Here is a 26230-nt window from a genome sequence, read left to right on the forward strand (position 1 = left end):
CATATCCCACTGTAGTTCAGAACTCTCGAGCTCAAATGATCCACCAGTCTCAGTCTCCCTGGTAGCAGGGATTACAAGCACCATCATGATTAGTATTTCCTCCACCTTATGAAGGATAAAATTTATCATTAAGGCAAGTCCAGAAGTTATATACTGTTTCCTATCCACCATGCTTTCTCTCTGATTCCTAGATATTTGCACATAAGAATACCTTAGTAATAAAAATGAAAGAGAAAGCCAACATAGCCACTGATATTTTACAAAAACAGAAAACAAAAAATAAAGAATAGTTCAAGCAGTTTCCTTTCCACAGTGTCTCTCAATTTTTTTTTTTCATTTAAGGAAATAGAGCCTTGGAGAGATTTACCTCAACCAGGGATTATAAATAAGACTTAAGAACTAAAATGAGTTTCTAACCAAAAGTTAAATCATAGTTGAACTGAGAGCTCCAGGCAAAGCAGTTAAGTTTGGAGAGAAGTTTAACATTTAGTAGTTACCAGAATAATTCAGAAGAGAAGCAATTTAAGAGTTCTCAAGCTAAATCTGATCTCAGTCATTGGTTGAGAGGAGTGTGATGAGAAGACTGCAGAAACCTTATATATTGGCTGATAATGCTAATTGAAGATAATGGTAACCCTCCTGCTTACTAACCACAGCACCTCCAGTAAACCCATATTAGAGCTGCAGGTGGCTTGTGAGATAGTACCTCCACAAAGGACTATAGTCGAGGGGCAAGAGAAAGCTGAAAGAGCAAAGAGCTATAGCCTCTTCTTAGCAGGGGTGAGAATTATTAACCACAGCATTCCCAATTCCAAGGCCTAGGGATGATGGAGGTGTATGAAAGAGCTCTAAACACAGCATTAATGGAAGTTATTAGAGGGTACTGGGTGACCCAGAAAATAGCCAATGTTAATGACCAGCTGAAATAGGAAGCCCCCTATTATGGAACAACAGAAAGCAACACTTGGCAGAAAAAAGCATCATTATCACAGAAGACCCAGGCAGCTTTTCAGTATTGGAGGTGTGAGTTGCCCTTATTACACTCCCTCACATATGAATGCCATGGAATAACGTGGTTCTTTAGGTATTAGTGACAGCTCTGAGGTCAAATTTGCCCCTCTGCTTTAGGACCTACAGTTCATCTTGCTTGTTGCCTAAATTTGAGGCATCTGTGTATAGCAGAGGCAGGTTAGGCCCTCGATATACTAAAAGTTTCTTTCTTGTATTAGAAGAAATGAAGATATACATAAATACAAGCTATTACTACAATGGCTAACCCTCCCCCAGTTGGAGGTGGCGGGAAGTCAGCCCAAGCAGGTCACAGGGACCAAGAGACCTCTATTTAAGGAGCTTTCACTGAGTAATACATGTGATTTCCATTTAAGGAGGTTTCCATAACAAGGTCCTAGGGAAACTTACCTTACTTTGGCCATTCTACTAACTTAATTGGCTATAGTATGCTATGAATGTGTTCCCTCTCTTTAAGTCCTTACTCATAAACCCTCTTCATGGCATATAGCCCACAAGGCCTTCTAGAAAGAGCCTATTATTCAGCAGTTGCTCCCCATTTATGCCTAGTAGCTTCAGGTGTTCTCTCCTAATTCAGCAATGCTTTCCACCTCCATCTTTCAGAGAGAAAGGCATTTTTATTTAAGGTACATAAAGTTAATTTATATTTGTACTGGGACACTTGTGGTCACTGCAGGGAAAGTGAGATGTGAGCATAAAGATGTAGATATATGTTTATTTTACTGTCACAGATAAAGTAAGATGGACTGCCCTGTCCCATCCATAATCAGAAAATGGATTTTTCCCCCATGTTAATATTTTGTTTTCAACTGTATTAGCGCCAATAGCCAACATTCGATACATATCAGAAAAGAAATATCCTACTCTTCCTTAAAAATCATGGTCTAGCAACACTTAGATGACCATGTGCACACCTCAAGAAAAACAGGAAGAAGTCAAAGAAGGCCCATCAAGGGACATCATCATCCAAAAGGATAAAGAGAAATTAACCTGAAAGGGCAGTCTTCAGAGCAGTTTCCAGGAATCTATGCTTGGCTCTGTCTTGTTTAACATTTTTATCAAAGGCTTAAATAAAGGCATGGCTTATCAAATTTACAGATGAAATAAATCTGGTAAGTACAGTTAACACCCTGGATGCCAAGGGTCATGATTTTAAAAGTTCTCGACAAACTAGAATGTTGGGCCAAATCTAATCAACATGAAACTCAATACGGATAAATGTAAAGTCTTACATTGGGTTTTAAATTTTCGCTTTTGCCAGGGTGGTAGCACACACCTTTAAATCCCTTCTCCTGGGGAGACTGAGGCTGGTGGATCACTTGAGTTCTGAGATGTAGTGGGGCAAAAACCAACTGAATATATGAATTAAGTCCAGCACCTATATAGTGAGTCTGTGGAGAGCCACCAAGCTGTCTAAGCAAACGCTCATGTCAAAAACAGCAGGTTAAAAGCACTCATGCCAATCAGTTGTGAGTGGCCCTCACCGCAAGCTGGGGCAAGGCAAGAAGATCTAGTTTCCAAAAAAATAAAAATAAAAATAAATTACTTCAAGTACAAAATAGGTATGGCATAATTAGGCAAAAGTATATATGAAAAAGATCTGTGATTTAGTGGACTACAAGCTTGGTATGTATTAACAGTGTGATATGGCAACTAATCTTGGGCTGCATTGAGAGGCACAGTTTCTAGGAATAAGGAGTTATAGTCATCCTCCTACCCCCCCACCCCAAGTCTAGCACTTGATAAATCTGGTTTGGAAAAGGGAGGTCGGTCTTCTTCTGGACTTGTAATTCCTAATTACATCACTATACCCAATCTATTACAGCAGATTATTGCCAGGTCTAGAAGACTGAGACCTAATCTCAACTTGTCCCCTCAGACTAAGGCTTCATGAATTAATTATCTACCAAAGAATGGCTTTGGTGTCAAAGAAAGAAAGCTTGAATGCAGGTATGAATTGATCACAAGAAGAAATGCAATTAATCTACAAATGTTCAAGTTTTATTACAAAGTATGAAAGGCAGATAAAACTGTACTTCTTACAGAGGTGGCTGAAACTTAGAATAAAAAGGTCAGAAATATGAATAACCTACTGAAGATACAGAAAATTATGAAGTATTATAAAGAGGTGCAACACTGCAGTGTAAAGTACCTTCAAAACTGCCTAAAATGTATGGAATTTCAGTAATGTGGTTCCATTGTGGAGTGTTAAAATTGGTTATCACAAAATCCTGTATCTGATCAATCCCTGTAAAAAAACAATGTTTTGATAAGTGAACATTACGGGGGAGATGGAGCAAGCTTCCTTTCTCCCCTGACCACAGTGTGCCACAAAGACTACACTACAGTTTAAGCTATAAAATATAAATAAGTACATAAAAAAAAGTATGCAGACACACTAGACTAAAAGGGAAAGAAGTCCAGTTGCTATTGCTAAGCCTACTTCAGAGAACAAGAAATCTGCATTTTCTGTATAGAGGTTTGTATAGTCATGCTACAAATTCACACTCTGGGAAAATGAAAAGGGTCATCTCACAAAAGGGTTATATGGCATAAAAGAATACAAAGAAACCAAAGTAAATGTCTCCTTGACTAAAATAACTCAAAGCTTCAGCTCAACAAGTTTAATTAACATACTATACAACACTAGCAACTCAAGGAGAAAAATTTCTTTTAAATAATGTATCATGAGTTCATATTCACCAGGTTTTCCCAAAAGATATTCTATTCATCACTTCTGTATTACCCACCATGACAGCTTTTCTCTTTGTTTTTTAGTGTCTTCTCATTCTGTTGTTCTGCATTAGTCTAAGTCAGTCTCTCTCTCTCTCTCTCTCTCAGAGGGCACCTGTATGGTTCGTTATTTAAAGATCATGCCCAGGAAGCAATCTAAAGGCCCATAACCCCATCCTTTGTGGCTGCAATGCCCTAATGAAGCCCAGCATCAAACTTTATAGTGGCTAGGGGAAAAGGGAAAGGAAACATATACGGATAGAGACAGGGTATCATTGTGCTATTTTTACTGCAGAAAGACAACAGTTTGGACTGGTCAAAGTCAGTCAAGGAGGTAGCTGGCAAGGGAAGGCAAAGAGCCTCCTGTTTATTTCATTGACTATTGCTCTAAACAGGCTTTCTCCCAGGAAAAGTCTACTTTAAGTATATATCCCATTAACATTCCCCTTCCCGACAATACCAAAGAGTCAATGCAGAGAAAATTAGCTCTACTTTCTAAAACTTTCTCCAAAGATCCTTCAAACCACGTATCCCTAGAAAAAGATGCCACATGCTATATTTTCAAAATAACAAGGCATAAAGACTAAAGGGGTAGTGGTATTAGACTGGTCCCTCCAGAGTGTGCTTAATACTACAATACCCACTCACTAATTTATTTCTTCCCTGACAACAAGAAAGAAGTTACTAGAAGATCCTAGAGAAGGAAACTGTACACATGTACAGGGATGGGTTGATAGGAGAAGGGGTAAAAAGGAAGAAATGAGAGATAAATTATGCAATAGTGCACAATGTCTCCTCTCCATGATGGAGGGAAGCCATGGTTTGGGGAAAGGTAAATAGAGGTTTACTCACTAAATGTCACCTCTAAGTCAGTATATTCTACTCAAAGGCAAGGCTTCCAAGAGCTAAAGGTCAACAAAACTGACTAGAACAGCAGGAGTGGAGTACCCATCACCTCCATGTAGACATCAAGATATCTAGAGGATTTTAAAAAAAAACCTGAAAATTGGTCCATTCTAGTCATTTTTTCTCTTAAATTCCTCTCATATCAATATATATACACATGTACTCTGGTAATCTCTAATACTCTGAAGACCCCTTACAATAATTAAAACAATCTCTGGGACTATTCTACTCTGTTCCTTCCCAAGGTTTGTTCCCAAAACTTCTGAAAGCTAAGAATTTAATGGAAAAAACTGCCACCAAGACAACACATACTACCCCTTTAAGCCCTATGCTTGAAGGAAAGTAACTTTTGAGTATAAGTGATCAGATTCTCTACCTAATTTCTAAATTTGTAGAAACAATGAAAAGTCTTGAAGGATTTGTGTTTGTTTCTATTCATTACCTGCTTCTCTGGCCAGATCTGAAACTTTGCTCAGTGATGGATCAGGAACAACATAAAAAAATCTCAGCCCAGAGTTGATTTCATTCCTCACCATAATAATCGAGAAGAAATAGACTTCAGACAAGAGTCATTTATGGGAGAAGCTAACTGGTGCTCTGGAGAATGGAGCATTACAACTGGAAGTCATTCCCCAGAAGGACTGCTTTCTTCGTTGACCTAACAACATATTTCAAAATTGGGTGGGCCCAAAGCTAACTAGCTCATTTTTCCTGGTTGAAAACTACCAACTTGTGTGGCCAAATGAAGTCAATATAAATCTGCTTATTTTGATACTGCAGAAGGTCCCTCTTTCTTATTGTCCTTCCTAAGAACAAAACATTGGCCTAGTCCTGTTCATAGAGCATGTTAACTAAAAAATAAGACAGAGTATTTCTACTGCTAAGGTTACAGGTTACAAAAAATCCTAGGTTTTATTAGCAATAGCATCAGATCTGGTAAACTTAGAGCAGATATTTATGTTTTGAGACTACGATGACTACAACAGGAGAGTATAAAATCTAGGCAGAAGTACAGTAAAAAACTAAACATGTAAGAGTGCAACCTACTGAGCTGAACTAATTTTAGGCCATGGAGCTGCTATAAAATAAATTCTGTGGTTTCTGTTATACAGATACACAAAGGGGTGGGGAAAAAATCAGCTGTTGAAGGAAAGGTCCAACTTTATTGAGTTAGAAGGAAAATAGGAGGATAAGATATAATTGAGGGTGTCACTGAATACACATAGATGGAAGAATCCAGCTAATGAGACCACTAGGAGCTACTGATTTTGGGGTGGGGTGGAGTGCAGCCTCAGATGAAAAGTTTTAAATTCTAATTGCAAAGTCAAAGCAGATTTCTGCAGGCCAGAAAGAGTAAACCCATCTGCCTAGTTATGATATCTGTTATGTGTATCTTTCCCAGGTAGTTTTATGTTGGCTGTTGTTAGGAGTTCTTTGGGAAGTCTGATAGAAGATGTTTTAAAAACACAATTAACAGGCTGTATGGAAAAGGTTGCTTAGACTCCAGCAAAAATTGCATCACTACTGTTACAGGAAAGTTTGGTTGACTTACTGGCTAATTGCTTCACAGAATCTAATAAAGGGACTGAGATAAGATACCGGTAGTGTGATGAAACTTTTTAGTCTGTATCAGGCTCTAATAACTGAAATTAATCCACACTAAGGATATACAGCTTTTAGGTAAACTGGCTTTCCACACTGCCAAAAAGAAATAAAATAAAAATAGTGCTTTAATGTCTACCCTCCCTGGCAAAAAGTCTACAGACATTTAGATTTTGCTTATTTGGAAAAAATAAGATGTTTTCATTACATACAGGGTGTCCCAAAAGTCTTCATGCATTTTTAAGCTACTAAAGCTTTTTAAATGAACTAAGTCTTTTAGGATACTGTATATTTTGGGAACAGGAGAGAATGGATACAAAAAAAGAGAAGAAAAGTGTTCTTTCAAACAGGAGGGAAGGAAGCCAGACCTGAGAGAGGCATGTTTGTAAGGCCAAGAGAGACTCCCAATATCAGCCAAATGGTGATACACTGGAGCAAGAAGGAACTCTGGGTGGTGTAGAAAAAGTGGGCCACAATGGTAGGAAGACTGGAAGGACAGCAAAAACTGAATGATGAATATTCTAGGTTAGAGCAAGAATAATGAGAGTGGAAGACAAAATATCAATAAAAATAATTCTTGATTTAAAAAGTTTAATTACCTTTGTTCAAATATATTCCTTGTTATTAATTTTTAACCTATGTTTCTTTTAGCTTCTAGTTACCACCAAACTTCTCATCAATAATTCTAGGTATAAGTTGAGGTAGGATAAAGAATCTTAATCCAGAGCTCAGCTAAGTCAGATACCTTCTTTCCCTGTTTTTAACACAATCATGCAGCAGACACCTTACAATACTGAGTTCCATTTCAGTCATATTCCCATTGGAAGGTAGTAACTTTAACCTCCAAGACTGGACAACACAAAGCAACCAACATCAGTCAGGATTCAAGGTCTTAAGTAAAACCTGACTTCATCATCATCATTAAAAAATTACATGTTAGGTGTAAAAAGGATTTTGGGAAGAATTGTTTACTCCAAACTCACAGATGATCTGAACACAAACCTAGAAATAAATGTGGAAAAGAATTTCATGTTACAAAGAACCACAAAGTCAGGAATTAAATATGACTTTGGGGAGAGTAGTACTGTACAATACCCAGAACTCAAAGGAATCGTCCTTTTAACAAGTCTATCTGTAATAAAGAAAATTAACTATGCCCTTCACATCACATACATAACTATTAAGACTCTCTAAGTGTCCTATAGAGCACAGTAAGCTGTTTAATTTCTCAGCAGCAAGTGATGACAGAATAGCAGGAGTGGATGAGAACTGAAAAGTTCAAATACTGACTACTATTTCCAGATAGCAGTCTGTGGGTTAACTCCTCTAACTCTTTTCTGAAGTTCTCCAAAACCTCTGAAACAAATCCATTCCCAGGAATCATTCAACAGGAGAGCTCCACACAATCCTCACTCTATGGCACAAACTCAATGGCTAAAAACCAACACTTGCAGCTTACAAACCATAACACTTCCCACATGTTCAGCAGGGAGGGGGAGGACATTTTCGGATAAGATTCTTTTAAATAGTCACTTACTATATGTTTAATAGGAATGTATATGTAAGAGCCTTTATCAGATTGCATGCCATCTTGGGGAGGGAGGGGGAGAAAATTTAAAACTTAAAAGCTTATGGAAGTGATTGTTGAAAACTAAAAATAAATTAGTTAATAAAAAAAATAGTCACTTTCTTAGTGGGCTGGGACTTTTAAGTGTGCAATGGACTAATTAGGTATCTTATAGGGGACCTTATTCATGGATTAAAGTGAAGGACCATGGTTATTCTCAAGAAGGAACTTCATCTCCTGTAGGATTCAGTCTCCAAAGCTGTCAACACACCATATTATATGCCACATTAAATCAAACAAAAAGAAACAATTAAATCTGACTTAGAGATTATTTTTGCCAATCAAACAAGGCAGAAAATGGAAAGCTTTGGGGTATGTGTCCTGGCAGGAAACAACATTATGACACTAATGGAATTCAGTGAAACTTTCCAAACTGGAAAATTACCCCAAGCTTAGTTTTTTTGTTGTTGTTATTGTTTTACTGACATTCCCCAGAGAGCAGAGGTGTGAAACACACAGCCAGTGACCTAGATGCCCTAAACCACATTAAAATGTAATTGGGAAATATTTAACAAAGCAAATAAAAATACAACAAAACACAAATAACATTACATCTTAAAACTAAGTCCATGTGCTGCCCTCAGAGATCCTTATGCAGAGATTAGTAGTCTCCATTTCTAATTAAGTTTGACACCACAGTCTTACAGGATGGGCTCCAGACAGACAGCCTATCTGCCTAAGCCCTAGTACCATTTCTTTAAGTACCAGATAAGACATGGTGAAAGCAGTACTTCAATTTGCAACATAAAACCGTACATAATCTTTTGTGGAAGCAGGTATCCCTGGCTCAGGCAGAGCCAAGTTAAGACAAAAGTGTGACAATTCAGATCAACAAGTTTGTTCAGGCCAGATTCATACAGCTCAGGAAATGACCCAACAAAGCATGGAAGCTCAAAGCACATCAGGCCCAGTTGGGGACCCTGCAAGGCACAGGGCAGAGCAGAAACAGAAAGGACTCAATAACAAAGGAAGAATTAGGAAGAGAAAATTCATTTCATAAAAACTCAGTCAACAGATTAAAAAAAATACAAACTTGAAATGTATTAAAGACAGCAAATGACAAAAGGAGAGACTCCTTCAAAATCTGATATTTTCTTTCCATTTAAGAGCTAACAAGCGAACTGGATTTGCTGCCTCAGGCAGCTGACAGATACAGATATATGCAGTAGATTAACACAAACACAGCTAATGCTTATAATGCTCATTAACACAACAGCTGACAAACAAATATACAGAAATTTTTAATTGAGAAAACAAGGGAGAATAGGGGAGAATAAGAAACCCAACCTCAGAGGCCAAGGAGGCTCCACACATTACTGCGTTCTGAGTCCAGCACAGGCAATGGGGAGACGGGCAAGAAACTCCTAGAGCAGCTTCTGGGAACAGTGGATGCAAAGCAACAAAAGACATACTGGCCACTGGAAACTTGTTCTTACTTTGGGGATAGGGGTGGGGCAGAAAACATAGTCCCTGCCTCTTCGGCATGGACTCCCAACAGCATTAAACTCTCAGTATCTCCAGACAGTTGTTGTAGCAGATGGCTATCCAGTCAGGCTGAGTTGATGCCCACTGTACATTGTTGATTTCACCTTCTGCCGTATAGGCTAAGATAGGGTCCTCAATGGCTCGGGGCATTTGCTGGATATCCCAGATGAGAGCCTGATGGTCATCCGCTAAGACAAGTAAAAACAATAAATTGAGTCAAAACTCAGGCAAGACACAAAGATATTATAGCCATTGTTTCCCAATGAATTAGAATGCGTTCCTCCCAGACCAATTTCAGGAACTCAAGGCAAAAGACATTAGTATTGAGCCCCTTCTCAGAAAAGACCTGTGGACTTCAGGACTACTTGCTTCCTAAGTTTCACCAGAGCATGCCAGATTGGGAAACCCTTTTCAGATTCAAGGGTGACCTAAGAAAACTCGAACTAAAACTTTTTAACTAAAGTGCTGTGGGTAATACTGAACTTTTTACCGAGGCAGTATGACAGATCTACCTCTTGACTCTGTGTGTAAGAAAAATCTGAGGGCTCTAAAAAATAATAAAGTTGGATTTTTTTGCAATTTATAGTAAGAATACCAGGACATAACACTAAATATTTCCCTAAGTCAAGCAAACTAATATTCTCATCTCACTGAAGGACCATACTACTGTCTGACAAGTTGCTCAAAGGGGAAAAGGCCCACAGACTTGCAAGAGAAAAGCACCCTTCCCAGACCCAGTAAAGAGGAGACATTCCTTGGAACCTTTTATTCTCCAAGAGTACTATCTACCTCATTCCAATTTTCAAAAAAAGACAGAATTACCAAAGGCAACTTGAAACATTTGTTACCTGACTTTGAAATCAAAAGTTAAAACACAAATCCTATAGAGGCAGCAAAAAATTGTTTCTAAGGATGTAAATGAAAAGATTACTGAAAGGCAGTAAATTCTAAGAAACTGAAAAACCCAGTAACAGTTTTGGAGAACAGATAAAGAAAAATACTTTCCTGCTCTCAATAGGAAGGCAAGAGCCCACTAGGGCAGTCTGTTTTCTATATTGTCAGAAACAGTCACTATATCAGATATTTTTGCTTACTTGTTTTCTTTGGGTTCAATTTGGCAGAGGGAGTATTTCTGGAAATGAATTATATAAAAACAAATGGCAGCAATACATTTCAATTGCTCCTATGTCCTATATGGCTCACATAAATATGAACTATTATTCTCTTAGAAGCAACATAATAGAGGGGGACAAAGTTTAATGGACTTTCACATTGTTGAAAATTCCACATAAAACATTACAGTGACATCTTTTACTTGGTAACTGAAGTGATGAGCTCACTACTACTGATGAGGAGAAACTATGCCAGAAAGGAAAATGATGAACAAAATTCTGAAGTTGAAACACCTGAATTCTGGAGTCAATACTTCCTCCAAAGGTAAGCTAACAAGTTAGCATTTTTAAAGGGGTAATCCTTCTGGCTTGGTAAATACCAAAGTAAGAAGTACAAAGTACATTCTACTACCCATCTAAGTCTATTCTGGGCCACAGTTAACATTCAGAGATCCACAATGGGTCAAACCTAAGAGAAATATTTTAGTTTGGTAGGGTCCCAAGTTAGTTTTTATATAGCCCCAAAGGAACCTCTGTCCTACTCTGACAGATATAAATGCCCAGGACAAACTATTTGCTACTTGTGTGGACTTGGGCAAGTGACTAAACCTTTCTGTGCCTTAGTTTTCTAAACTATGAAATAAGAGTGCTAGAGTAGTCTCTATCAATTCTAAATCTATGTTCTTATATGCTGAAATGATCTACTCTAAGTGTAAGATTCCAAAAAGAAGGCTTAGCCCCATTTTACAAGTGTGAGGAAAGTCCTGGTTAAGTTACTTTATATAACTTATGTAACTGAAACTCACTGTTTTATTCAGATAAATTACAGTTCCAAGGGAAAGAAAGACAGAAACTCTCTCACCCCTCCTCTTGCTTTCTCTCCACACGCTTACCTGCTGTACAGATGTGGCAAGATGAATGTGGGGCCCAGGCGATGCCATTGACACATGCTCGGTGGTTGTTTAACCTGGCAACAGGAGTGCAGGGAACTCGTACATCCAAAATTACCACCTGTAGGAAAAGGGCAAATAAATAATAGCATTAACTTCAGTGTGAAGAAATAATACAGAATACAAAAGGAAACATTTCTTTTTAAAACAGCTTTTCTACACACACACACGTGTGTGTGTGTGTGTGTGTGTGTGTATATGTATATATATATATATACATATATATATATATGTGTGTGTGTGTATTTTTTTTGGCAATTGGGGTTAAGTGACTTGCCCAGGGTCACACAGCTAGTAAGTGTCAAGTGTCTGAGGCTGGATTTGAACTCAGGTCCTCCTGACTCTAAGGCCGGAGCTCTATCCACTGCACTTTCTAGCTGGCCCTCATATTTTTCTGTATATATTTAAAAAATACTAGGTATTTGTGGGCTTCTGACCACTTAAAAAGGCTTCCAGAAGCAGCTGGAATGACAAGTGAAGAAGCACTAAGCAGGGGAAACAAGCAGCATACAGACAGTTCCCACTTCATGTAAATTCACATTTCGCAAATTCAACTTTACATAAAGAATTCAGAAAGAAACTCTCATTCCAAAAAAAAAAAATCTATGTTATCTTCACCTTGTAGAGCTGTGCTCTCTCTCTCTCTGTTCCTGCCCCTCAGCTGAGTGCTCCATTGGTCTCTCACCACCCCACCAAAAACAAAACAAAACAAAAAACAAAAAAACAAACTTCCAAGTGAAAGCAGAACAAACACATGGGGAGACTACCACTGGACTGAGGGCTTGGTTTGAGACCTTTGCCCCACTGCACCCAGCTGCCCAAGTGTCTGGCCCCTGTGCGTCAATCTATGGTTGGTACCATTTGTCCACCCCTGGCCTCTGCATATTGCCATCTTCTCCTGTATGTGTCCATTTCTGGTTCCCATGTATCTGCCCCCTGTGTGTTCTTCTCAGTTCCAGAAAGGTTCCCATGTGGCTGGTCCCAGCCCTTGTCTCCTGCTCTTGCTTCTCTGTTCCTGGTCCCCCACATGTCCTTGAACTGTGTACCAGCCCCCCCCCATGGGCATGAGACCCCCTTTTATGCTTTCTTCCCTTTGTCCTCTACATACATGGGCAAATTTGCATCACGTAAAAATCGTTTTATGTAGAGGTCTGTACAACAGTCCACTTGTAAGTGGACAAGTGCAGGATATTTGCTGTTACACACCCCATTTAGTTGCCTATAATAGGAATTATGTGCAAACTCAAGAGCTTAAGATACCAAAGTGTTGGTTTCTGCCAAAGGAGTCAAAAAAAGGAGCCAAAATTTTCACTTGCATTTAGACAATATGGAAGAAAATGGAAATCCTTTTTGTGGTGACATTAACATTATGCTATATGCAGCTGTTACTGCTTTATCTCATCTCTATCTGTAACTCATTTCTTTTTTCAAAGGACAGGATACAGAAAGGAAGGGTCATGTCTATTTCAGCTGGGTGAACAAAGAAGGTCCCTGGAAAAAAAAAAGAAAAATCTTTCCCAAATGACCACAAGCATACTTATCAGAATTATAGGGGAGGACAAGAAGAAGGGTTTTTTTGGCTGTAATTTCCAGTCCACAAAACAAGACGCAATGAGTTATTCTGAGTAGAAAATAAACTGAATTAGTGAGGCACAACTTCTGCCAACTTAACAGACTAATAAATAAGTTCTCACAAGGAAGAAGAACTCACCTCCATTCCATCCATGGCCATTGTGGCTAGATAGTTAGGGTCTTGCTTGTTCCAGCACAGACGCAGCAGGGGGTGATGCTGTGGATCTTCATAAATGATGGTACTGTGTTCCAGGTGGCGGAGATCAAACATACGCACAGAACCATCTGCACCCACTGAAGCAAACATGTCCCTGCCGCCCCCGGCCCGACTAAATGCAATGTCATAGACCTGCTCAGAGATAAGAAAAAACTGTCAGAATCAAGACTAGCTCTCTTTTTCTTCCAGCAGGGAAATCTGTAATTTCCAGGTCATCCAAGTACCAGCGGACCAACTCTGCTAGAGTTTTTGGCACAATAGAGGTAACCACTATGTAAACGGAGAGTGTGAAATAAGCTCTCCTGCTGTATGAGACATAAAGCCTAAGACTAATGACAGTCTACAGGCCACAGACCACTGCACCAGCACTTTCCTCCCTACCTCACCCCCCAACCAATTTACATAGCATAAATATTTTAAGCATTATTTTTCATACTTGGAACATAGTGGAATTGAGGGCATATAACTAGACTCTGCCTTGCTATTAGATTAACAAGCTTATACTATCGGAGGACTATAATCCCTCAATGGGTTTCACTTGTTTGGGCTCAGAAAAATAGTCCCAGGAAGTCCATGACTAAAACACAATAACAATATTAATACTGAGGATCACAGAATGAGATGGAGATGTAGTAGTCTCATCAGTTTAACAGCAGAAAAACTGGAAAAAAAAAAGAGTAATGAAGACTAATAACCATTCTAATTCTGTTGTGAAATCTCCAACAAAGAATCATTAACATGGAGGTGAAAGAAGCAGATTCAAATCGTTATTTTTTTAGGTGTTTCTACACTTGCAAATATATTTAAGAGTTTCATCTTTTCCTATGACACAGAATCCTTTATTTTAAATTGCGCCCATTATTCTTATTGTATGCTTATTCCACTACCCTGAAGGTGGAGGGGAAGGGGAGCACTTGAGTGATGCCCTTAGAAAACATAAAGAAGTCAGAGACATTGGTAAATTGAGGGAGGAAAAGCTTTATCAGTCATTGGCTCAACACTTAATAATCATCTGTGCTATGTATGTGAGCTGAGAGTTAGGAGCTGTCTCTAAGATCAGGAATAGGAAATTAGTGGGTGACTCAAAAGAGAGTGAATAAGGGATCCAAAATAAGAAGAAACAAAGAGTCTTCTTCTGGCTATTTAGTAGAGTTGACGTGATTGCACACAGACCAAGGGTAAAAGGTTGTGACTCACCTCAGAGGCCACATGGCCACTTGAGGTTAAAAAGCCAAGACCTAACTTAGAACAATGTGTGAAGTTTAGCTTTGCCAAAGGGTAGAACTGACCTGAATAAGTAGATAATGAATGTAATTCAGACAAACCAAGAAAGGAAGTAAGACAAGCATAAAACAAAGGTTAAAAATTTCAGGCGTCCTAAGCCATAGATAACCCCAGAAAAGTGTGAATATACATCCAAAGTCAGTAAAAGATGGCCTAAAGTGCAGGACAGGAATCTTTGGGAACGTATTAGGCAGCGTCATAATTAAGAAAGCCAAGAGGAGAACGAGCAAAAGCCAGGAAAGATGAGGAGTTAAAAGTACAGCCTGAAGCCACAATGTGGGGAGCTCCTGTCTTTAATTTAAAATTAGGAAACAGATACTTAGAGGAACTGAGGATGCTACCATATCTGCAAATAGGATCTGGGAAGAAATGAGGATATCACTTGATCTGAAATTTCAGTTGGTGCTAATCTAAATTATCCTGGACTAAAAGTTTTCAGATCCTTTCATTCCAACTACACAGAAATAAGGAATCAGATCTTTGACACTGCATCAATCACACAGATCTTTAGCTAGATCACGTGTTTTTAACCTTTTTTGGTATTGTAACAGCTAGCATTTATATAATACTTTAAGATTTCCAAGTGTTTTACCAATATTGTCCCATTTTATCCTTCCAACAACTCTGAAGTAGTTGCTATTATTACACCCATCATACAGATGAGAAAACTAGAGTGAACAAGACATTAAGTGCCTTGCCCAGGGTCACACAGCTAGTAAGTGTTTGAGGCTGGATTTGAACTCAGATTTTCCTGACTTCATGTCCTGCCCTCTATCCATTACACCACCTAGTTGCTACGGTAGTCTGGTGAACCCATGGACTCTTCAGCATAATGTTATTACATGCATAAAATAAAATATACAGTACAAAGGAAATCAATTTTTATCAAAATACAGTTATCAAAATATTTTTAAAATCTGCTTATGGACTCCAGGTTAAGAACTCCTGGGCTAGCTGTTAAAGATAGGACTAGAGAGAAAGACTAGACCTGTAATTCATTGGTATGGAGAAGTCCTATGTGAGGAAATTCCCTCAACAAATGCAGGCTGGCAACTTCTCTATCTCAGAAAATTGCCAAGGGCACTGAGAAGTTAAGTGACTTGCCCAGAATCACAGTCAGTGACAGAGGTAGGACTTGAACCTGGGTCTCTTGAATTCCGAGGAGCCCACTATTCACTTTCTCACATTTGTTTCAGATGTTAAAAGTTAGGGATCATAAATGTGCATTCTATAAATTAGCTCATGTCTCTGTTTTTGTATATATGTGGTTTTTTTTTGTTTGCCTTGCCTTACTTCCTAGTCTAATACTTCTGAAAAACCTTTTGTCTCAGCTCCATAAAAAGGAAAACACTGATTTTACAACAATTTAGTCAGGACTGAGGTCATGGGATTCAGTGCACCACTAAAAGTTTGAAGTAGATGTGAAAGAAGCAAAGAGAGCAGTTTCAGAGTCTGTGAAAAGCTAGAGGAACTGAGATGTTAACAGAACAAAGAACTAGAAGGGAAGTCTAGGAAATAGCTGTGGAAGAGCATGGAACAAAAAGCAGAGGAGGGAGGGGATCAGAAATGCAACACTGAGTACAACTATGTCACACAGTAAAAGAAGAAACAGACAGCCATATTCTACAATGTTAGAGGAAGAGTTAATAGCTAAGGAAAAAATAAAATCAGACATCAATTATGAGAACTGCACAATTATTGAAATGTTTGTTGATACTAACAGCTCAGTATCTGGATAAAATACATTAACTACCAGGAGAACACAAATTCAGAAGCTCTAGATCATGACACCTGACCATGCTCATTCCCAAGTGTTAGCCTAAGGCCAATGGCAAGAGAAGCTTGGTCAGCTGTAAGTCACTTCAACGCTGTGTTTCACCACAGTCACAAGAGAAGATACTCCAGTACAGGGTCTCCATCAGCCTTTATGACTTTAGCTGGGAAGCACTTTTACAAAAATCCAATTGGCAAGAAAGACCTAAAACCAAGATAAGAAGAGACCAAAGGTTCCCTGATTTTAACATGGGGGAAAAATAACAACCCCAAAGCTACCAGGAGGCTCAGATCAATTTCCTCAGAGCAACTACTCTCTAGTTTAACTTCTTCTAGGCCAGCAGTCCAAAGAGATCACTGCGGGCTATTGCTACATGATCAAGATAAAGAAATCTTTGCCTTGAGGCCCAGAAGCTTCTTTTCAGTCTTCTCAGCTGGGCAGACATCTTTAATTTAAACCCTGGGTAACCTGATAAAAGTTGAGTCATCTTACAACAAAAAGCTTACTATTAGAAGTTAGAGAGAGATATGGGCAGGGGAAAGACCAATGGCCTTGAAATCAAAAGACTTTCAGCTCAACCAGTTACATGACCTCATGTAAGTCACATCACCTTTGTAAGCCTGTCATTTATAAAATGAGGGGGACAAGCTGCTGATCTCTAAGGTCCCTTCCAACTCTTTTGACTAACTGGAGAAATATGAAAGGCTGGATTTTAATTAGTAGCCAGCAGCCAACTCCCCACAGTAACCAACAACCTAAAGTCTCTGCTTTGAGATTTAAAGCATAGCTCTTTAGAAGAGACATTTAATACCACCTTCTGGCAGCTTAAGATAAAGTGAGAAAGAAGAGCAAATGCTGTATGAGGAAATCAGAGTAGGCAAGTGAGCAGTCACAACAGTAAATATTTTAACTAACCCAGAAAAATGCTTGGATTTCAACAATTACTTTTGCCAAAAAGAGTTATCTCTGTCTCTACTCATACTGATACAGAAATGTCAAAATGGATTTAAGTCTGAACAGGAATAACAACTATTAAGCAAACAAAAGATCTATAAAAACTTATCTAGAGGGGGAAAAAAATCAATGGTTAAGGCTGGTCTGCCAAAAAATTATTTTTTGTCCAAATGCCAGGCTTTATTAAGTTGATTATTTCTATACCAAAGTTACTGAAGAATGATGCTTAAAATAAGGTAATAACATTTTAATCACAAGAGGTCTCAATCTGACTTTAATAAAGCAAAAAAACAAACAAAAAAACCCACAAAACACCTGTCTCAAAAATGCTGCAACTTCTTGCTTAAAGCAGTTACTTTAAAAGTTGTAGTTTTTATGGTTAATATGTTTAAGAAATATATCTGTGGGACATAGTGCCAAGGCTCCTCAACCTAGGACTACAGAAATGAAGGCTAGGGGAGCACAAATGAGCACTTTCTTGTAATTTACTACAAAAAGGGGTCAAAGTGAAGGCATAATGCTGGGGATAAGATGTTACTCCATATATGAAGTGATGGGGAGAGGAAAGAGGAAAGGGATATGCTCACTGTATTCAATAAAGTTTCTCCAGTTTAAATTACATGAGTTTTTGATTGGTGTGTATATATATATATTTTTTTCATTAATTTATTTTCAAATACTTTTTCAAAATATATTTTGATTCACCATCAAGGTCAAAAATTGATAAAGTATGCCCAGTCCCTGTACCTGCTTTTCTATGGCCTGTGAGCAAAGAATAGTTTTTACATCTTTTTTTAAAGGCAATTGGAGTTAAGTGACTTGCCCAGGTTCACACAGCTGGTAAGTGTCACGTGTCTGAGGTCACATTTGAACTCAGGTCTTCCTGACTGTGGGGCTGGTGCTCTAGCCACTTGAGCCACCTAGCTGCCCCATTTTTAAATAAAGTTTTATTATATTTTAAAATGTAAAAACCATTCTTAGCTCTTAGGTTATACAAAAAGGGAGGGCCCTGATCAAAAGCAATAAAACACAGAATCTTTTTTAAAATGGGTCTTATTTTTAATTTAATCAGGAAGGTAAAAAGTACAATATAATTAATTCCCACAAGCTGTAAAACAGATAATGGAAGAAATTTGACGTGCACAACAAAGCAAATACAAAGCTATAGAGAAAAAAGAAAAAGAAAGACAATTATCACCTCTTTATCATGTGCTATCAGCTGAGTCTTCACATGGCCAGATACCAGATTCACTCTCCCTAGAACCTGACCAGTCTCCAGACCCCAGATAGTGCAGGTTGTATCAATGCTTGAGGTACCTGAAACAACCAATATAAATCAGCTACTTGAGGTGAGACTATTTCATTCTAAGTTTTCTTTTCTTTACCTGACTAGCTCTGTAACAGCATTTATTCAAATATTTCTTGAGTTCCTCCTCAGTACAAATTACTGTGTTAGGCACTGAGAGGGATAATGTATAATACAGTACATGATAAAAATATTAATTCTTAATATAGCACTTTAAAAATTTGCAAAACACTTTCCTCACAACCACTCCGTAAGATATCGCAAGTATTTTTGGACCAGACCTTTGAATTCATTGGCATAAGGAACTTCCAGTGAAAGGAAACCCTCTAATAATGAAGATAAAACTGCTACATTATTCCTAGCAGCTAGGTAGGTGGTATAATGGATACAGAGTTGGACCTAGAGTCACGAAGACCTGAGTTCAAATCTCACCTCAGAAAGTTACTAGCTGTGTGACCCTGGGCAAGTCACTTAACTTCTGCCTGCCTCAGTGTCCTCAACTCTAATACACAGTTAATAATGTCACCTACTTCAAAAGGTTGTTGTGATGATCAAATAAGAAAATATAGCACAGCGTCTGGCACATAGGAGACATTTAATGTTCTTTCCCTCCCTACCCCAACTAATTTTATAGAGAAGGAAACTGAAGCACAGAGTGGTTAAATTAATTAAGTAAAATGATTAGTACATAGTCCCTGTATTCAATGAATTTAGAACCTAGTCAAAAAGATAAGACAAAACGTAAACACCTGAAAAACAATAAGGGGTCAAACAATATAATCCTGTATAGCTGCTCATCCTCACATAGCTATACTGTAAAGCACTTAGCAGAGTTCCTGGCACACAGAGGGTTATAGGTGCTTTCCCTCCCTGCTACTGAGATGCATCTCAGGCCCACAGTTAGAAAGAGGCTTGGGGGAAGGAGGGGGAGAAAAATTTAAAACTCAAAAGCTTATGGCAGTGATTGTTGATAAATCAAAATAAATCAATTTAAAAAAAGAAGAAATTCAAAACAGTATAGAAAGAAAATGCCACTCATTGGAAGATATTCACTGGAATTTGCTTTTCTAATTGAGCTGATCTACTGTTCCCTTTGAATAATCTATGGGAAAAAAGTGAAATGGATTAATAATATGGATAGTATTGTATGTGTCAGAACAATGTACAACTAACTTAAGAGAAATAATTTTATAAAGATTCCAGTATATTGTTAAAATAAATGATACTAATCATAAAAAAAAAGGAAACTGAGACTCAGACAGGCAAAGTGACTTACCCAAGGTCACATAGCTAGTAAGTGGCCACTTACCATCAAATCCATGTCCTCGGTTTTTTTTTTGCTATTTGAACTTCACTGAACTTGAGTGAAGCAACAAACATGGCATAAATTTATTTTTTCAAATATTGAAGGATAAGGAAAAAAAAAGTGGTGGCTGGATACAATATGCTATTTACACCATCACACTTAGATTCCTGAAGGAGCCATCTGTAGCCAATGACAGTCAGTTTGGGAATACAATTGAATCTTGATTTTCTTGAACTAACAGAAAGTGGGAAATATGGGGAGTTAGCTGACAACTAATCCAATCATCATCCAACTGTGTTCCATTGAACCCATATGTTCTATGCCTTGCATTTCAGGGTTCCATGAGGATATACTGAGGCCGGCAATATTTTTGCCTCTGAAATACTGAGTATGAATTGTTTGAATAAAAATATTCACAGTATTCATCATTTTTCAGGATGAAAATGCCCTTAATTTTCTTGACTCATTCTCATATTCCCATCTCTATTCCGAGGGTTTTCATAAAATATTAAGCTGAAAAGTAATTTAAGAATCATCTAGTATAGTCTCCTTTTTTAGAAAACTGAGTCAAAGAGAAGCAAACAACTTTCCTAGGTTTCTATAATCAGCACCAGGACTGGAATTCAAACTCACATCTTTTCACTCCAAATACAGTTTTTCATGTCACAGCTGTCTCTCAGGTATCAATATCCTCATTTTGTAGATGAGGAAATTGAGGCTCAGAAAGTTAAGTGTGTGACCAAAGTCACATGACTAATAAGTGACAGAGCCACAGCCCAATTTCAGGACTTCTGGTGCCTGAGCACTGTTCTTTCTCTACTATCACATACTAGTTCCGGAATGCCTATGTAGTAATGGAAAGAAAATGGGCCTTGGAGCCAAGAGTGACCAGAGATCGCACCTTGCTTGTGCTACTAATTAGCTTACGTCCTTAGACAAGTTGTTTAACCTCTCTACTCGATAATAATATCTGCCTCTCAAGGATCACAGATTTTTGTTGTTGAGTCATTTCAATCGTGTCCAACTCTGTGGTACCCCATTTGAGATTTTCTTGGAAGAGATAGTGGAGAGGCTTGCCATTTCCTTCTCCAGCTCATTTTACAGATGAGGAAACTGAGGCCAACAAGGTTAAATGACTTGCCCAGGGTCACACAGCTAGGAAGTGTCTGAGGCCACATATGAACTCAGGGAAACAAGTCTTGCTGATTCCAGCCCTCCACCTCCAACACATGCACTCTTTCTCAGGGGAAGTGAACAGATTGACTTGAAGAGATCAGGGGATATCTTTATGGAGGAGTCATGGCTTGAGCTGGACCTTAAAGACTGGATCAAACATGAGTAGGTGGAAGGACAGGCTGACGACAAACGTGGGGGACAGTAATGATACAGGTCGGCCTAGAGCAGAGAGTTCATGGAAGTTAGTTGCTGGCTAAGGTGGTGGGACAGATTATAGATGGCCTTGAAAGAGAGGCTGAGAACTTTAGATTTAATGGGGATAGACATAATCATTGTCATTGCTGTCACCATCATCATCATTTTAAAAAGAAAAAAAGAAAGAGGCTTGGTTTTTACAATTCAGAACACGAATTCTTCCTTTTTCTGTCACATGTGCTATAACACCTTACTTCTCTTACCTAAGAGATAAGGATCTACCTCATTCCAGTCAAAGGAGGTCAAGGGAGCACAGAAGTCAGAGTTCTTGTTATTGTTTAGCAAACACTCTAGTCTGGTCTCTGTTTCACCAACCTGCAGGCAACAATAAAAATTGCTAATAATAACCATTCACAGTATCACTTAACAGATGTATTCATTTTTTTAATTAAATTTTTTTTCAAATGAAAATTCACCTCTCCTTCCTACTTTCGTTCCCCCACACCCACTAAGAAAGCAAGAAAAACAAAAACCTTGTTACAAGTCATTCATAGTCAAACAAAAGAAATTCCTACATTGGTCATGTCAAAAAGAAAGGATGAAAGAAAGAGAAAAAAAGTCTCAATCTGTACTGTGAGCCTACCACTTCTGTATCAAGTAGGGAAACATGATTTCCCAAGTCCTCTGGAATCATGGTGGGTCACATGGTGTTAATCAGAGTTGCTAAATCTGTCAAAGCTATTTGTCTTTACGATATTTTTGTTATTCACAGAGTTCTATAAACCTTATATCTCACTAATAAACAATATGGAAAAAATAATTATGTCAAAGAAGGTGGCAATAAAACTCAAAGCTCCCAAGTCTCTTTCCAAAAAGGTCCCTCTTTCTCAATTTACCTAATGACTATTCAAGCTTTTAAAATCCCGTCCCCAATTTTCTTTAGAGTAGTAAGAGGTGAAAAGATCTTCCCATAATCTCAAAGCCAAACAATTCTGCTTGCATCTTCACTACTTAGTTGCCCTCTCTGCTATTCTGATGGCACAAGCTCTTCTATGCTGTGTACATACAAACAGATATAGTATTTTGTTTAACTTACTAAAAAAAAATTTGGTTGTAAAGAGAATAAAGGGCTCTAGACACACACACACATACATTTAACTCAGTAACCATCATTTTTATATAAGGTTACCTAAACTTGTAATTTTCACAGCTGCAGAAAACCAACACTTCTGAGAATGGAGTCTGGGTTGCTTAGAATCTCCTTGCCTTGGTTATTTTTACCCCAAGACATATTATGTGAACAGAGAGTCTTTGTCTCTCTGTTCACACAAACACTAGGGAAGCTACATAAAGACTTAGACAGTACTAGAAATACATGAGTAAAATAAACATAAAATAAACCTTTAACTTGAATTTTGAAACTTCCTGGGCTAGAGAAACTAAGCTTTCCATTTATTCCAGGTTATACTGACAAAGAAAACTAACTTCCCTCCCAGTCTCATGTCTCTGGGAAACCATGTTGCTATAAAGTCTAGGTTAGCTGTTAATCAATACCATACTTACCCTCCACACACGGAGATAGTCACCACTGGTTGCCAACAGATCTGGGTAGACTCCCTTTGTGTCAGGAATCCACATCAGCTTTGTGGTAGGGTAAGGATGGTCAAAAGTATTTCTGCAAATAAATTCGGAACTCTCCTCATCTAAACCTACAAGCTGGACCTGGAATACACAAAATTTGAGTAATATAATAATGTATTTGAGAAATAAAATAATGTTGGATTTCCCCCCCATGAACTAAGTCAGCCAGATGATGGTAGAGTACTGATACAACAAAGGTCCTGATAACCTTACTACTAACTGAGACTTGTAAAGAAAGTTATCTTGGTTATACAGCTATCTATATAGTTTTACATAGGTTTCTTTAAAAATGGAGCTTTTTATACAACATATGATGCAAAGGCAAACACTCATTCCAACTAAAGTTGAAAATGGACAGTGCAAGATAAAAAATGAGAAATTTCCCTCTGGTTTTGGCTCCACACTTTTCCGTGGAATGGATTTTGGTCACCATTCATTTACATGCTTTGCTATCAATTACTAAACTGGATCAGAGGGTTCTGCTACTTTGAACTGTCAAGAAACTGCCAAGAAGACCCTGTCAGATGGAATGGAGGTAATTCTTAGTAAGCAGCTATTATAAGACTGTTAAGTCCTTACTCTGCAAATAGGAGATTTTTTAAAAACTAACTTTCTTCCCTCTACTTCTGAGACTAAGCCACAAAAGCATTGCTCTTTCTCCCCATTTCTAATTTTGTATTCATTTGATAAGCCCAGGCTATTATTGAGTACTTACAGTGAGAGGGAATAGGAATGGGGATACAAAGACAGAGTCTAAGAACCAGTTTCTACCCTCAAAGAGTTTATAATATAGCTGAAAAGAAATAACAGAGTGAAGTTAAATAATGATAAACCATTTAGATTACAGCTCAATAAACAAGAAGAGCTGTCACAAGAAACAATATAGGCTTGACTGTCAAATGAACTGTACAAATGATAAATGCTATACCAGTGAGTTTCAAGGAGACAGAGGTCACTTTAGAGTGGGTGATGAAGAAGAGAGTAATTATTTCTTGATTCTTCAGATTGTAGAAAAGACTTCACAGGTCATTTAGCTCAATACTCCCCCCCATTTAAAGATGAAGAAATTGAGGCTCAGAGAGGAAAAGTGATTTGCCTAAGATTAAACAGGTAGTAATGTAACAGAGCGTGGGTTTAAACCCAATTCTAATGCCAAAATTAACTGTTCTATTATACCATGATGCTCTAACGGCAGTATGATTTGGAGAGGGTAACATGAAAAAGGAAGGTTTGGAAAGTAGGTGAACAACATGAACAAAAGTAGATATGAGAAAATTCAAGGCTTAATGAAGGTGAATAAACCTGTCTTGAAGGAGAAGTTTCATGTAAGAGATACAGCTGGCTAAGGAGTTGGGACTTTACCTATAGTCAAGTTAAATCAACAAGCATATATATTAAGTGCCCACCATGTGTCAAGCACTATGAAACCACTGAAGATTATTTTAATCTCCAAGCGTTATGACCAAAGAGAGGTTTTTGGAATACTATTCTGCAGTGGCAGTTGGAAGGGGAAACACTGAAGAATAATAAAGCATTTAGACTATTGTAACAGTTCAGAAATAAGGTATGAACTAGGAACTTGGTAACAGGAATATAAAGAGACACTGAAAAAGAAAAATTGTTATGATTTGATAAACCAAATGGGTACCCTTTGGTAATAAAACAGCAAGAAATTAATACTGAATATACGGAAAACTAAAGATGAAGCAGGGGAATTGGGAAGCAAGGGCTCAGGCAGAGCAGCAGCAGGACTCAGCTGGTCCTCAGACACAGATTTAGTGCACAAAGAAGCTTCTAGTACTAAGGTACAATACCAATTTCACAGGTTGGCACCAGTACAAAGAGAAGAGTTTGGGGGTTGGGGGGGGCTTAATAAAGCGAATGCTCTATTTCAGTGTGTGTATATATATATATATATATATATATATATATATATACACACACACACATACATATATGTGTGTGTGTGTGTGTGTGTGTGTGTGTGTGTGTGTGTGTGTGTGTGTGTGTGTATAGGCTAGGCAACAGAGTTAAGAGACTTGCCAAGGGTCACACAGTTAGTGAGTGTTATGTGTCTGAGATCGTATTTGAACTCAGGTCCTCCTGACTCCAGGGCCAATGCTCTTATCTACTGCACCACCTAGCTGCCCCTCCAGCAAATATTTTTTAAAAAATCAATTTCAACAAGGACTAGTTTCTTAGCTGCTAACATCACAGAGATATTAGCTCCCCATTCGTCAACAGCTCCTCATTTCAAATTCCTTAGCCTGGCATTCAAGGTTTTCTACAAATAATCTCAGACTTATCTTCCACTTCTGCTTCAGTCAAATTGATCCTTTAAGCGCCCCCCAAAAGGGTTCTCCCTTTCACCATGTCACCATATTTTCATGATTAGTCTCTGAACCTATCTAAATTCTACTCATCCCTTAAGTCTAAGCAGCTGTACTTATCCAGCTCCAAGAATATGACAGCAGATAACTCCCCCTACTGAATCTATAATACTGAAATATACCAATCATTTGGTAATTAATTATATACTACTTTGTGAAGTCTCTTATGGTCATTTTCCTCCCACATTTGTGACCTGTCTTCCTAGCTTTACTATAAGCTCCTTGAGAGGAACGAAAACATTTTCTTTTGGTTTTGTTTTGTTTTCATGTATTGCACCTAGCTGTAAATATCTGTTATTTTACATTTGGAAAAGTTTAGCTGCTTCAGCTGAAGAGAATTAATTGCTTCATGTACTAGATAAGTTAAGAACTAAGACATCCTTCAAGTTTGGAAAAGGCTGAGGAAATTAAAGTTTCAAGTTGGTAAGATCAACATGTAGATAGCTTAAATGTTCCACCTGGATTTACTGCCTTTATCCAAATTTCCTTTACAAATGCTGACTTAAAGTGGCCCAGGATTGACTGGTTTACACTTTTAGTTCCTCCTATTCATTTGTTAGGTAGTCTGTTTTTTATTTGGTACTTACACAGTAAGGAATGATTTAAAAAAAAAAAGACAACTTAAGACAAGACAATGAAAGCCACATGGCAGTTCCTAAGATATTTGGGAACCAGCTCATTCAACATGGAAGATGAATACCTAGAACATTCTAAAACTGGGGGAAGAGAATGTCATAAATGATGAATTGGGAACTATATTGTCTCCCTGACACTGTTTTTACTAGGTACTCCCCATGGTTAGAATATACTCTCTCCTCCCCTTTGCCTCTTAGAATCCCCTAGTTTTCCTCTAGATTCTCAGGTACTACCTTCTACATAAGGCTTTTCCTGCTCACCCCAAATGCCAGGCCCCCTCTGCCCCAAGGTTACCATATATTTGGTTTGTGTGTAATTGTATATACCTATATATG

At 38.1% G+C, this 26230-nt stretch overlaps 1 protein-coding gene across 1 annotated transcript in view; it reads right to left on the reverse strand.

Annotated features, from left to right (window-relative positions):
• Positions 1-8918: 8918 nt before the first annotated feature.
• The window catches only part of DCAF7 (DDB1 and CUL4 associated factor 7), a 32887-nt gene continuing 15575 nt past the window's right edge, over positions 8919-26230 (reverse strand). The window contains exons 2-7 of the mRNA XM_020997312.2: positions 22792-22950; positions 21492-21603; positions 18444-18562; positions 13156-13365; positions 11388-11505; positions 8919-9570 (exon numbers count right to left, since the gene is read on the reverse strand). Of these exons, the coding sequence (XP_020852971.1) occupies positions 9398-9570; positions 11388-11505; positions 13156-13365; positions 18444-18562; positions 21492-21603; positions 22792-22950 (891 nt within the window). The 3' untranslated portion in view covers positions 8919-9397. The remainder of the gene's footprint in view (positions 9571-11387; positions 11506-13155; positions 13366-18443; positions 18563-21491; positions 21604-22791; positions 22951-26230) is intronic.

The sequence above is a fragment of the Phascolarctos cinereus genome, unplaced genomic scaffold, assembly GCF_003287225.1.
Source record: "Phascolarctos cinereus isolate Bilbo 61053 unplaced genomic scaffold, phaCin_HiC Scaffold_5;HRSCAF=322, whole genome shotgun sequence".
NCBI classification, from domain to species: domain Eukaryota; kingdom Metazoa; phylum Chordata; class Mammalia; order Diprotodontia; family Phascolarctidae; genus Phascolarctos; species Phascolarctos cinereus.